We start from the raw sequence: 14,120 nt of genomic DNA on the forward strand, positions 1-14,120 counted from the left end.
CTTCCCCAATGCCACTGCCTCATTTCCAAATGTCAGCAGCTGACCCTGCCTCCTCTGGGGAGGCCAACAGCAGTATGCCCTCCATCACCCACCACAGCGGCTGCAGACTCCCAGAGGCTGTCGTTTCCCTTGTCCCTGTATTTCAGATTCAGTGTCACACTGTGAGGCATGGCATCTGGCTTCCTGAGTGGCTTCCCCATGTGGCCAGGTGCAGAACTAGGACAAGCATGGGATTTAAAGCCCCATGGGGAAAACTTTGACCAGTGGAGGAAATTGATAGACAGATTCCTTTTGCTCTGTTCCTCTAGTGGATTGTTCCGAGGTGCTGTGGTTCTGTAGAGGATGCCCGGAGATCATCCCTTGTGACTGCGTCAGTGCTCTGTTTCCTGTTCTAAAGCTGTGGCCAGCAGGGCGGCCACCACCTACTGTCTGCTTTCTCTCCTTTGTTTCACTTCCCCTTTTCCTTCACTCTTGCTGCCCTGCCGCTGCACCGCTATACCTCCCCAAAAGTGTGTTAGCACATACTTTTAACCTGATTTCCAAACAGACATACCAAGAACTACTCTCCCGACCCCAATCCCCCCAGAAAAACTGAGCCTGAAGCCAAGACAGTACCTCTAGAGATTCAAAATTTCAGCCCAATATATGAGTTCTCAGCTGGAGGATTTTCACTGTAAAACATCAGGGGTGTTATTTTTTGAGTAAAGGGCGGGTAATCCTAAAAACTGGTTTTTTGTTCTTTTTTCTATTTAAACAAAGTCAATCCTATTAAAATCTAAGTGGATGCTAAGGAGAAATCCCTAGGATGCTACAAAGAATTTTCCTTTTGTTATAACTTCTTTCACGAACTGGCTCAGTGCCCTGAGCACTATGGAGAGGCACTGAATTTAAAAACAATGCAGAAGAGAATGGAGCACCCTGGAAGCTGCTTTTCCTGAAGGAATTCATAACGTGAGCCGGCATGATGCAAGCGATGTGCAACAGTCCTGTTTACTGAACAAGAGACTTGACTTCCTGTGTGCATCTGGTCGTGTCTAGGCCAGAGTTCTGAGGCCAGGACTAGTCTTGAGTGTTCCTGACATGCAGCCTAGAGAATCTGACCTGAACACAAGTGAAGTTTGTCATTGCCACAGTCAGTGCTGATGGCTACGGTCAGTGTGGTCTGCAGCTGCTGAGTGCAGAGGGAGCTGCTCTGTCTCTTTATTTTATGCTTGTAGAATGGCCTCAATTTTTTCTTCTGTCTGATTAGTCTCAGCACCTGGACTTTTCGCTAAGTTTCACTACAGAGGCCGCTTCCCTTTGCCTTTCTCCCTCGCATCTGGAAGTCAGCCAGAATATGCCAGAACAAGACGCTTCTGGTATTTGAGCCCATTTGTAAGGGCGCTGATTGCACGTTGGGCAGCTACAGTCGAATCCGAGGTGGAAGATTTCTGCTGCTTTGGGGGAAGAAAATAAATGTCTAAAAATAAAACTTAGGCATAAAAATAGGGCCAAATACTCATTAACTGCCTCACTTAGCTGAATGCTGAAATTATTTCAAAAGCGCTAAATCAAGCATTTGTGTAGAAGAGGTTGAGTATGTTTTTTTAATTCATAGTACTTTATCTTAGATGATAAATGGGTTACTGTAATTTGTCATTTTATCCCAAAGACATGAATTAACTAGTTCTCAAGGGCCTAATTTTCAGCTCATGCTGACCCTCGAATTGGAGCACTTTGTGTTCACGAGTGTTTTGGAATATATGTTGTGGGTTGTTATGGGAGAGGCTGGAGGGGCGGACAGGCCCAGGAGCCAGAGTATGCAAGGCTTGGTACCTTACGAATTTGATCTGAGTGTGGTGGGAAGTCACTGAAGGGATTTAATTAGGAGGATGTTGTAGAGTTACTTATATTTTAAAAATGACTCTCAGTGCTGTGTTGACAGTGGCAGCTGTAGGGGCAAGAGTAGAGCAGTGGTAACTACCCAGATCTCTTTTTTAGAAATCCAGGTAAGAGATGACAGTGGCTTTGCAGTAGAATGGTAATGGCAGAGTTGGAGAGAAGTGCACAAATAATGGAGTTTTATTTAATCCATTAACAAAAGACTGGTAAATGGATTGGATATGGGACATGAGGAAAAGGAAGAATCAAGGTTGAATTCTATGTTTCTGGACTAAACAGCATGGAAGATTTGGTATCAATTATTGAGATAAAAGACTGGAGGATAAATAGGGTAATTCTTGTTGTCTTGTTCAAGGTGGAGCAGAGAACAATGGTAAAGGGAATGAGGTACGGATCAAGGGCTCATGTTAATCCTGTGATGCCTATCAGGCATCTAAGTGAACAATCAAATGGGTAATTGAATATATGACCTTGACTCAGCAGATAAATTTGAGAATCCTTGGTGTACAGATGGCAATCAGAGCCATGGAAGAGAGGGACTTACCTAGGAATAGAGCATAGAGAAGGTATAAGTCCTGAAAATCTTCCATATTTTCACGTAAGTAGGGCAAGCAAAGAAGGAGGCCCAGTAAAGGACTAAGGAGGAGCAGCAGTGAGGAAAGAAAAATTAAGAGAATGTGGTGGCCCAGAAACAAAGAGAAGAGCTCTCCATAAAAAAGGTAACAGACAATTATGTTGAAGGCTGCTGTGAGACTGAGTAAGATGAGGACAAATTGTATCCATGTTTTTGGCAACCTAGCACTTCTTGGTGACACTGACAAAGGGCAGTTTATGATATGTCATGCAGACAGGGGCCTGGAGTGGATTGAGGGGAAATTGTAAGGGGGAAATGGCAGGGCTATTTAGACAAGTATTTCGCAAAACTAATAGAGCTGAGAAATAGGTACATGTTAATCAAAAGTCAGAGGAGAATATTATTTTTTTTCATGTTCTTAAGGCGGGACAAATTGGAGCATTTTTGCTCATAGGATTGATCTAGAAAAAATGAACCTGATGATACACTAGAGAGGGGATAGTGATTGCAAGGACAGATTTCTTGAATGCAAAAAAGATATGAGATGTAGAGCAAAAGTGAAGGGTTTGGGTTTGGATAAGAGGAGAAGGGGAGGCAGAAAGCGTGGACAGCTGTCAATGGGTAGGTTAAATTGGTGTTAGAGGGATGAGGGAAAATTCATAGTTAATTTTAACTAATTAATGAATCAAGAACATATGAAAGGAGGTGGGAAAAAGAGATGTAGGAAGCTTCAAGAAAAGCTAGCAAATAATGCAGTCATCCTGGAGAATGAGACGTTGAACCTGTAGTACGACAGTGGAAATGGAATGCCCCAGAGTTGCATCAAATATGGTGGAGTTAACTTTGGCTTGAGATAGACTGATTAAATTTTAAATTGTTTTTTAATAGCCTATAAATGTAAAATGCACTGTTACATATCTACATATGTTCATAGTATAAAATGAATTTAATGATTACTTTTAATCTTACTATTTGGAGATAAAGCATTGTGATATGTATCTTTTCAGGTGTTACACATGCAAATACATCTACAGGAAGAAATATAAAGGTCTTATTTTCACAACTACTACGATTTTACAAGTTTTTACTTTGCCAAACATTTTATTTTATGTTGTTATTTTTTTAACACTGTTACTTCCTATTACCCAACATAGTGATTTAGTATTTCTATATGTTTCAAAATGATCACCATGAGAAAATCTAGTTACAATCTGTCACCATACAAAGATATTACACAATTATTTACTATATTCTACCATACTGTACATTTCACATCCATGACTCATTTATTTTGCAATTGAAAGATTGCATCTTTTAATCTCCTTCACCAATGTCTTTCCTCCCTACCCTAGACCCCTCCCTGTCGCAACTACCTGTTTGTTCTCTGTATCTGTAACACTTTCTGTTTTTTTATATTCATTTGTTTTATTTTTTAGATTTCACATATAGGGAAATCAAACAGTATTTGTATTTCTAAGTCAGACTTATTTCAATTAGCTTAATAGTCTCTAGTACATCCTTGCTGCCACAAATGGCAAGATTTCATTCTTTTTTTGTGGTTAATATTACACTATACCTATATGACAGATTTTTTTATCCATTTGTCTATAGATGGACACTTAGGCTACTTGTGTATCTTGGCTATTATAAGTAATGATGCAAAGAACATAGGGGGTCCATATATCTTTTCTAACTGGTGTTTTCATTTTCTTCAGATAAATACCCAGGAGTGGAATTGCTGGATCACGTGGTAGTAATATTTTTAATTTTTTGAGGACTCTTCATACTTCTTTCCATTTTGGCTGCACTAAATTACATTCTCACCAACAGTGCACAAAGGTTCCCTTTTCTCCACATCTTGGCCGACACTTGTTATTTGTTATCCTTTTTAAAATTATTTTTTAATTGAGGTATAGTTGATATACAATATTATATAAGTTTCAGGTGTACAACATATTTTTTGTTATATTCACTAGTTTGTTTCATTTTTAAGATTCCACATATAGGTGATATCATGTACTATTTGTCTATTTCTATCTGGCTTATTTCATTCAGCATAATACCCTCCAAGTGTAATTATGTAGTTGCAAATGGCAAAATTACATTCTTTTTGATGGCTGAGTAGTATTCCATCGTGTGTATATGTGTGTGTGTGTGTGTATCTTCTTTATCCATTCATCTGTTGATGGACATTTAGGTTGCTCCCATGTCTTGACAATTGTAAATAATGCTGCTATGAATATTGGGGTGCATATATCTTTTCAAATCAATGTTTTCAGATTTTTTCAAATATATACCCAAAAGTGGAATTGCTGGGTCATATGGTAGTTCTATTTTTAGGTTGGTTTTTTTTTTTTTTTTTAAAAACAAGAAACCTTCATACTGTTTTCCATGGTGGCTGCAGCAATTTACAGTTCCAATAAGGGTGTATGAGAGTTCCCTTTTCTCTGCATCCTCATCTACATTTGTTATTTGTGTTTTTTGATGATAGCCATTCCGATAGGTGTGAGGTGTATCTCACTGTGGTGAGATTTGATTTGCATTTCCCTGCTGATTAGTGATGTTGAGCATCTTTTCATATGCCTGTAGGCCATCTGTATTTCTTCACTGGAAAAATGTCTATTCAGATCTTCTGCCCATTTTTTAATCAAGTTGTTTGTTTGTTTGTTTTTGATATTGAGTTGTATGAGCTGTTTATCTATTTTGGATATTAACCCCTTATTGGTCATATCATTTGCAAATATCTTCTCCCATTCAGTAGGTTGTCTTTTTGTTTTGTTGATGATTTCCTTGGCTGTGCAAAAGCTTTCAAATTGAATTAGGTCCCATTTATTTTTGCAATTGTTTCCTTTGCTTTGGGGACAATTTTTTTTAAATGTTGCTGTGATTTATGTCAAAGAGTGTTCTGCCTATGTTTTCATCAAAGAGTTTTATGCTTTCTGGTCTTACATTCAGATTTTTAATCTGTTTTTAATTTATTTTGCATATTACTAATTTTGTTCTTTTACATGTAGCTATTCAATTTTCCCATCACCACTTAAAGAGACTTTTCTTCATTGAATTTTCTTGCCTCCTTTGTCATAGATTAATTGACCATAAATGCATGGGTTTATTTCTGGGCTCTCTATTCTGTTCCATTGATCTATGTGTATGTTTTTGTGCCAGTACCATAGTGTTTTGATTACTGTAGCTTGTAGTATAGTCTGAAGTGAGGGACTTGTTCCTCCAGCTCTGTTCTTCTTTCTCAAGAGTGTTTTGGGTATTTGTGTTTCCATACAAATTTGAAAATTATGTGTTCTAGTCCTGTGAAAATTACCCTTGGTATATTGATAGAGGTTGCATTGAATCTGTGGATCGCCTTGAGTAGTATGGTCATTTTAACAATGTTATTTCTTCCAGTACATGAACATGGTGTATTTTTTCCATCTGTTTATGTCATCTTCAATTTCTTTAATTAGTGTCTTCTAGCTTTCTAAGTACAGGTCTTTTACCTCATTAGGTAGGTTTATTCCTAGGCATTTTATTACTTTGGATGCCATTTTAAATGAGATTGTTTCCTTAACTTCTCTTTTTAATAGTTCCTTTTTAGTATATAGAAATGAAACAGATTTCTATATATTAATTTTGTATCCTGCAACTTTACTGAATTGATTGATGAGCTCTCATAGTTTTTGGCTGCATCTTTAGGGTTTCTATGTATAGTATCAGATCAGCAGCAGTGAGTTTTACTTCTTCCTTCCCAGTTTGGACTCCTTTTTTCCTTGTCTGACTGCCGTGGCGAGGACTGCCAGTACTTGGTTAAATAAAAGCGGCAAAAGTGGGCATCCTTGTCTTCTTCCTGATCTTGGAGGAAGTGCTTTCAGCTTTGCACTGTTGAGTGTGTTGTTAGCTGTGTGCTTGTCATGTATGGCCTTTGTTATGTTGAGGTATATTTCCTCTTTGCCCACTTTCTGGAGAGTTTCTATCATAAATGGATGTTGAATTTTGTCAAAAGCTTTTTTTGCATCTGTTGAGATGATCATATAGCTTCTATTCTTCAAATTGTTCCTGACAGTGCTGGATATGGGTTCTGTGGTGTCCTAAAGCTAGTGCTGGCATGCTGCTGAGTGCAGCTGGACCCTGGGGCAATTGGCTGGGGCGGTCTATGGTGTCTTACAGCTGATGTCTGCCTGCTGCTGGGCATGACTGGGGTACTAGGGGATTCAGAGCAGGTATCTTCCTGTCAGTGGGTAGGGCCTGGGCCCAGGGTATCTTGGGTTAGTGCTGGTCTGCTGGTGGGTAGAGCCAGGTCCTGGGGTCTCTGGCTAGGGGGCCCAAGGGGTTCCAGACCCGATGCTGTCCTGCTGGTTTGTGGACTGAATTCTAACATGGCAGGCTATGGGGCTGCAGTGGTCCTGTCACTGGTGTCCACCTGCTGGTCAGTGGGGTCAGGGCCTAGGGGATGCCAGGGCTAATGTTGATTTACTGGTGAGCCAAGTCAGGTCCCAGGGTCTCTGACTATAGGGCCCAGGTGTCCTGGTGCTGACATTGGCCCGCTGGTGGGTAAGGCCAGTTCCCAATGGCTGGTTTTGGGGACCCAGGGGTCCCAGGGCTAGTGTTAGTGTACTGCTGGGTGGGGATACGTTCTGCATTCTGTGTTGGACAGGACCGTGTCCTGGGGCAGCTAGGGCCTCAGGAGGTCTTAAGGCAGAAGGCCTGCTGGTAGGTGGAGTTGAGGTGTCCCAGTACTGGTGCTGACAGGCTGCTGGATGGGGGCAGGTCCCGGTGCTGATTCCAAAATGGCCTTTGCCTGCACCAGTGTCCTCACAGTAGAATAAGCTTCCAGAAATTGCTGCCACCAGCATCTGTGTCCCCAGGGTATGATCTCTAGTTGCCTCCTGCCTCTGCAGGAAGCTCCTCAAGATCAGCAGGTAGGTCTGGCCCAAGCTCCTCTCAAACTACTGCTTCTGCCCTGGGTCCCAGCGTGTGTGAGATTTTGTGCCCTTTTAGAATGGAGCCTACTTCCAACAGCCCTCTGGCTCTCTCCAGTGTAAGCCCTGCTGGCCTTCAGAGCCAAATGTTTTGGGGGCTCGTCTTCTCAGTGCAGAGCCCTTGGCTGGGGAGGCTGATGTGGGGCTCAGACCCCTCACTCCCTGGGGAGAACCTGTGCAGTTGTAATCATCCTATTTGTGGGTTGCCCATCTGGGGGTGTGGGTCATGACCGTCCTACCCACCTCTTTGTGCTTTCTTCTTTATATCTTCAGTTGTAGATCTTCTCTGCTAGTCTGCAAGTCTCTATCATCAATAGTTGCTCTGTAAATATCACTTTGATGTGCCCATGGGAGGAGGTGAGCTCAGGGTCCTCCTATGCCACCATCTTGGTCACTTACCAAACATTTTAGCTGTTGCTCTGAGAAAGTTAGAAGCTATTAGAGTGACAGTTTGTCATATGGCAAATATTTTCCATATTTGTTTGATTTTTAATATGTTTTTGTTGCTTTTCCAATTTTTATATAGACATATCTGTAATAGAAAAGTATAATCATATTAAAAAGGCTGTCTTCCAAGGCTGTCTATTCCATTATTTTCTTCAAGTATTTAAAATGTAACAATGAAACTATAAATTATTGATCTATCAGGTTTTATTTTGGTAAAATATAATGAGGGAATCAATTTTTATTTTTTAGAACAGTTTTAATCATTCTTAAATCTTATATCCTACAACAAATTTAGGGTACAAACTTGTAATAGAATTCCCAAGTGATTTCTTTAAAATTTTCTTGTAGAAGTTTTTAAAAATAATTATATACTATTCTTTTTCAAGCTACTTTTTTTAGAGAGAAATTATGTATAATCCCATCTCCAGAGAAAATAGTTCTATTTTACTTACTTGAGTTTATATTGTGTGTATGCATTTTACCATCTATATATTTTCTTACTTTTTTTAGTTTTTGAAACACTATGTAAATGATTTTAATGGCTGCCTTGTGATTTGTACTATTATTGGACATTTAGGAATATGTTTTCAGGTTTTGTTTTGTTTTTTATGTGTAATTATAAATAACACCATGGTTAACATCATTAGCATTTAATATTTAATTGAATTTGTTTTTGTATAGTTCCTGTAAAAGCAATACATGTCCACTGTGGAAAGCTTTAAATTAACAGACAAAAGCTATTATCCAGAGAACCACTATTAAACATATTCCAAAATCTTTATGCAACGATAATTTTTCAGTACCTATACGGCAGGCACTGCTTTAAATGTGAGGCCTGCTCTTCAGAGTTAACATCCTAGTGTACATTTTGTGATATGTCATGTCAATCTCCTATTTGCAGAAATGTGTGTGCTTTTACAAAGGGACTATGTTGTTTAAAAGTTGCATTGTAATCTGATTTTTCTCCTGTTATATTCAGAACTTTCTTCCATGCCACTGAACCGTCTTTTACAATGTCATCTTTAATAGTCGCAGAATTATTTGTGTGGATGTACTGTAGTTCATTTAATGAATCTCCTATAGTCAGATGTGTTCATTCTTTCTTTTCCAATTCCTGCTTGCACTTAACATCTATAACTTGCATATTTTGCTTCTCTTTGATAGTAGAACTAATACGACCTCCACAAGACATGAAGGCACAGGCAGTGGTGTCCTTCTTCTTCATTCTTACACCATCTCTATGTGGATCTCAGGGTAAGTTCCTTTATGACACACCCAAGTGTTAGTTGTCTGTATCATTAGCTGGGAACATGAACACAAAATACAAAGTGGCTGTTTCCTTTGTGGTCATAGCTGTATCAATTTTTCTGAGAGATCAATTAATTCGAAACAGTAAGCAGACTGGAAGTTTGCATGCAGATTGAAAATCACGTTTTCTTTTGTCTACTCTGATTAAGACTCTTTCTCATCTGTTATCTGCCACCAGATATAAACTCACTAGAAAGGCAAGTTTGGTTAATTTTTTTTAAATGTAAGCCTGGTACTTTCTTGACACTTACAGAAGGCATTATAGGTCCTATGACAGGCATTTTTAATTATCTGATGAAATATTAGAAGTGTTTAGTAGAGCAACTGGAGAGGTCAACAAAACCACTCCTTTTCCTTCCCATCTTTCCATGTCTTTCTCTCAGCATAATACCATATTCCTCTAGCCCTTTGTACAGAAATAAACCAAATCTCTCTGAGGGAGAGGCGTGGGACATGGCAGAGTAGAAAGAGCCCCAGAGGAGGAGGCAGAGGAAAAAGATTTTGTGACGGGGCCATATAAGCACCCAGTTCTCCCATCTTGGGTAGCTTTGGCCAAGGTCCAAAGAAGTTTACTCCACTGTCCCTAAGATAAGGTCATTTCCAATGCTAATATCATAGAATCCATAGACAGGGCACGTGATCTACTTAAAATGTGAATTGGTCAGAGAAGCTGGATACTGCCTTCAATGATTATGAAATGGGTAAGTATATTTTCTTTACAAAAACCTTAATTGTGATGAATCTGTTTGCTTTTTAATATATACTTATATATAAATATATATTAGGTAGATTGGATCTCTACATTTATATCCAGGATATTTAACTATATTTTGATTGACTCATAGGATATCATGAGAGCTGTCTTAAAGCCAAAATAAGTAAGTTACTTCATTTCCCCTCTTGGACTCCTCCTGGCCATGTACTCCCTTTTGAGACTAATGTCTGCCCATGCCCAACACATTCCTCAAGGCAGCGTTGTCTTCTACATGCTCCAAATATTTCCTAAACCAACCAAGTGAAGTTTGTTTCATTCTTTTAGGGCCTGCTGGGTCTTGCTAGCTGGATAAACTAATTTGCTATTGTTGCAGTAGATGTTAAAAGTAAATGTATTCAGGGAATAAAAGCCAACAGGAATCTTTAATTTATACAATATACATAATTTCCAGCAACTGTAGCAGGCCAGGATCAGAGGAGAGATGAGACCATTGATCAACTACAGAGCAAGCTAGTGTTTCTATGCTTTAGTCTGTTGTCAATTCTCATAGTTACATTGAATCAAACAGATATTCAATTAAAATTACAAAAATTCAAACACAGAGCTTCATGGCTTGTTTCTAGTAATTAGACCAGCAAGGGTTCTTGATGGATGATGTGATCTGTTAATGGTCAGGCTGCTGACCTGGAATAGTTCTAAGTAATCCTGATAGAACCCTTGATAAGCACCCATCACTAATTCTATTCGTAACTGCTCTTGTTTTTAGATGCATTCTCTCTAGCTTCCTTCAGTTATGCTAGCAGTACTAGAAGCGAACAAATAGTCATTGGAAGACTTGATGAAGATGTAATTCTCCCTTGCTTATTTGAGAGTGGGCTCAACGTTGTAATTCACTGGAAGAATCAAGATAACTATGTTTACTCATACTACAAAGACAGTGACCAGTTGGAAAAGCAAAATCTCAGATACGTAAACAGGACATCCCTCTTCCATGGTGAAATTCACAAAGGGAATGCCTCCCTATCTTTCCAAAGATTAAGCCTTCAGGATGAAGGAATTTACATATGCTATGTGGGAACATCATCTGGAAAAATCACAAACAAAGTTGTACTAAAAGTGGGAGGTAAGTGTGCATGTAAGTTTGCATTAAATAGGACGATATCATTTCATTCCATGTTTTCTGAAATGCCTTCTTTTTAATTTAATATGCTTTGGACTTCCTTCCAAGTCAATATGCACCGGTCTACCTCATTATTTGAAAACACGGTGTCTCATAGTATAGACACGCTGTAATCGATACTCCCATTCCTTCACTGGTAGGTATTGAGGTATTTGCAGTATTTTCCATGACAAAAAGAAGAACGTTGTGATGAACATCCTTATATTTAAGACTGGGAAATGATATGAAATAAAAGTACCAGTAATAAGATTTTAATATGTTACTTCTATCCGTGGTGTAGAATTTTCCCCTTCAGTCTTACCAGCACCTAATATTACCAATCTCAAGAATTTCTGTTGGGGGAGAGTATTGCTCAGTGGTAGAGTACATGCTTAGCATGCACAAAGTCCTGGGTTCAATCCCCAGTACTTCCATTTAAAAAAAAATTTAAAAATAAATAGACCTAATTGCCTCTCCCACAAACAAACAAAGCTTAAAAAATAAAAATAAAAAATTTAAAAGAGAAACTTAAAAAAAAGAATTTCTGCCAGTATAAAAACTTAAAATATTGAATTACTGATTTAAGTGACATTTTTCTATTTTCTAAGTGGAATTAATTTTACGATTACATGCTTTCCTCCTGTCTGTATTAACTTTATTTATCTGTTCATTTACTTACTGAGGGGAAGGGGCATTTTCTAATGCATTGTTTTATCCAGCATTTGTTCCTTCTCCCTCTGTTCCATTTAGCTGCTTTAGACCTCGATTCAGAAATCTAAGAATTATGTGTAAACAAAGAGTCCAAACGGCTCTGAGTCAGTACGTGAAGAGTACAGAGTGCTGCACGAGGTCTAGTTTATTGACTTCAACGCTGCATTTTGGTTGCTCAGTGAGGCTGTTAGATTTTTCTCTAGAATTCTTTCTAGAGAACTGAACTTGCTAGTTGCTGTGTACCCAGGCGTGCTCTTTTTTTCCTTGTAGAGAACCGCACTATATTTTGAGGTTCTACAGAGTTTTTGTTTTGATTTTCCTTTCTGAATCTGCCAAGTTTTGCTCACAAAGCTTGGCTTTTCATTTCATGGATACTAAAATAATAAGTGTTCTGCACAGATGGCCTAAAAAGAAGCTAATGACAGTTCCTCATATGCCCTTCTTTCTCCCCCATAGTTTTTGCCACACCTGTGATGAAGTATGAAAAGAAGAACACAAACAGCTTCTTAATATGCAGTGTGTTAAGTGTTTATCCCCATCCAATTATCACATGGGAAGTGGATAATGCACCTATCTCCGAAGGCAGTGAGGAAGAAATTGAGTCTTTGGATCCTTTTCATATTAACAGTAGAGTAAAGATTACTGGGTCAAATTCATCTTATCAGTGTGATATTGAAAATACACTACTGAAGCAAACATGGACAGGGAGATGGACAATGAAAGGTAGGCTCCAGAGGGCTTTCTGTGTTCCATGTGCCGGCAGAGGTCAGGAGGGAATGGGGGTTGATTTGCAGGGAAAGAAAGGAACATAAAGGAAAGGAAGTGCATTTGCTGCAGTTAGGAGACTGAGACTGGAGTCCCAGGTCTGATATTACTGGCTGTATTACCTCAAGCAATCATCTTTACTTCTGTACATCGGTTCCTCGTTGATAAAGTGGAAGTAATTCTTGCAATGTGTTTATGAGTTGAAGGAAAACATTTATGAAATAGAAAGTAGCAAATATATCCATGAACATTACTGTATTTCTCTATGGCTCATCCTCTACACAGGATTTTCGACCTGCATCGCACTTTCGATGATCAGAGAAGGAAAGGATGCTTGTCTACTAGCAGGTCACAACCTCTGATTCTTGACAATTGTTCAACTAACAAAAATTAGTATTGCTTCTGTTTAGTCTCTTTACGTTCAGTCTCCTTAAGTAGTATTAGCTCATTAATCTTTATAAACACCTCTATCATAGCATGGGCAGTTTTTAACACTCCTTCCTCTCATTTACTTGAATAAACCCAAACCTTGACCTATCTCTATATCTATAACCTACTGTTTAAGAAAAGTTTAAGGGGGAAAAAATTGGTTTGACACCATTTATCCAATTCTGAGGAAAATTATTGGTTTTTATTTCATTAGAAGCAAAGCAAAAATTTTCTGTGAATCATTATATGGGGAAAGTGGAGATTAGCTATCCTTTCTGGCCTTCTCTTCCCTTGAGTTTCTTTTTTTCTAATGTTTAAATTTACTGAAATATTAGGTAAACAACAAGTTCATACTGTATATCTCAGGAAACTATATTCAGTATCTTGTAGTAACTTATGGTGAAAAAGAATATGAAAATGAATATATATGTTCATGTATAACTGAAGCATTATGCTGTACACCAGAAACTGACACAACATTGTAAACCAACTATACTTCAATAAAAATATACATATAAAAAAATATTGAAATATAGTTGACTTACAATGTTAAATTAGTTTCAGGTATAAAACACAGTGGTAAGATACTGTTATAGATTGCATACCATACAAAGTTATTATGAAATGTTGACTATATTCCTTGTGATATGCATTACATCTCTGTGACTCATTTATTTTATAACTGGTAAAGTTTGTATCTCTTAACCTCCTTTACCCATTTCGCTCCTCTCCTATCCCTCTCCCATCTGGTAACCACTGATTTGTTCTCGGTGTTTGTGAGCCTGTTTCTGTTTCATTATATACATTTGTTTTTGTTTTTTAGATTCCACGTATAACTGAAACCAGACAGTATTTGCCTTCTCTGCCTACTTATTTCACTAATCATCATACCCTTACAAGTCCATCCATGTTGTCACCAACAGCAAGATTTCATTCCTTTTTATAGCTGAGTAATATTCCATTGTGTGTATGTGTAACTCACATTTATCCATTCATCTGTCAGTGGACACATATGGTTGCCTCCATATCTTGGCTATTGTAAATAATGGTGCTATGAGCTATGAACATTGGGGTACATATATCTTTTTGAATTAGTGTTTTTGTTTTCTTCAGATAAACACCCAGGAGTGGAATTTCTGCATCATTATGGTAGTTCTGTTT

General features: G+C 38.3%; 1 protein-coding gene across 19 annotated transcripts in view; it reads left to right on the forward strand.

Moving 5' to 3' along the window:
• The window catches only part of HHLA2 (HHLA2 member of B7 family), a 72,357-nt gene that overhangs the window by 44,681 nt on the left and 13,556 nt on the right, over positions 1–14,120 (forward strand). For 14 of the 19 annotated variants that reach the window (XM_074363008.1, XM_074362976.1, XM_074362993.1 and 11 more), the window contains 3 exons: positions 9,037–9,126; positions 10,662–11,018; positions 12,222–12,488. In XM_074363008.1, the coding sequence (XP_074219109.1) occupies positions 9,037–9,126; positions 10,662–11,018; positions 12,222–12,488 (714 nt within the window). Of the gene's footprint in view, positions 1–2,484; positions 2,601–4,170; positions 4,206–9,036; positions 9,127–10,661; positions 11,019–12,221; positions 12,489–14,120 lie in introns of all 19 variants that reach the window. The other 5 variants (XM_074363057.1, XM_074363068.1, XM_074363042.1 and 2 more) reach the window with 5 other exon arrangements.

This window comes from Camelus bactrianus, chromosome 1 (genome assembly GCF_048773025.1).
Source record: "Camelus bactrianus isolate YW-2024 breed Bactrian camel chromosome 1, ASM4877302v1, whole genome shotgun sequence".
NCBI lineage: Eukaryota > Metazoa > Chordata > Mammalia > Artiodactyla > Camelidae > Camelus > Camelus bactrianus.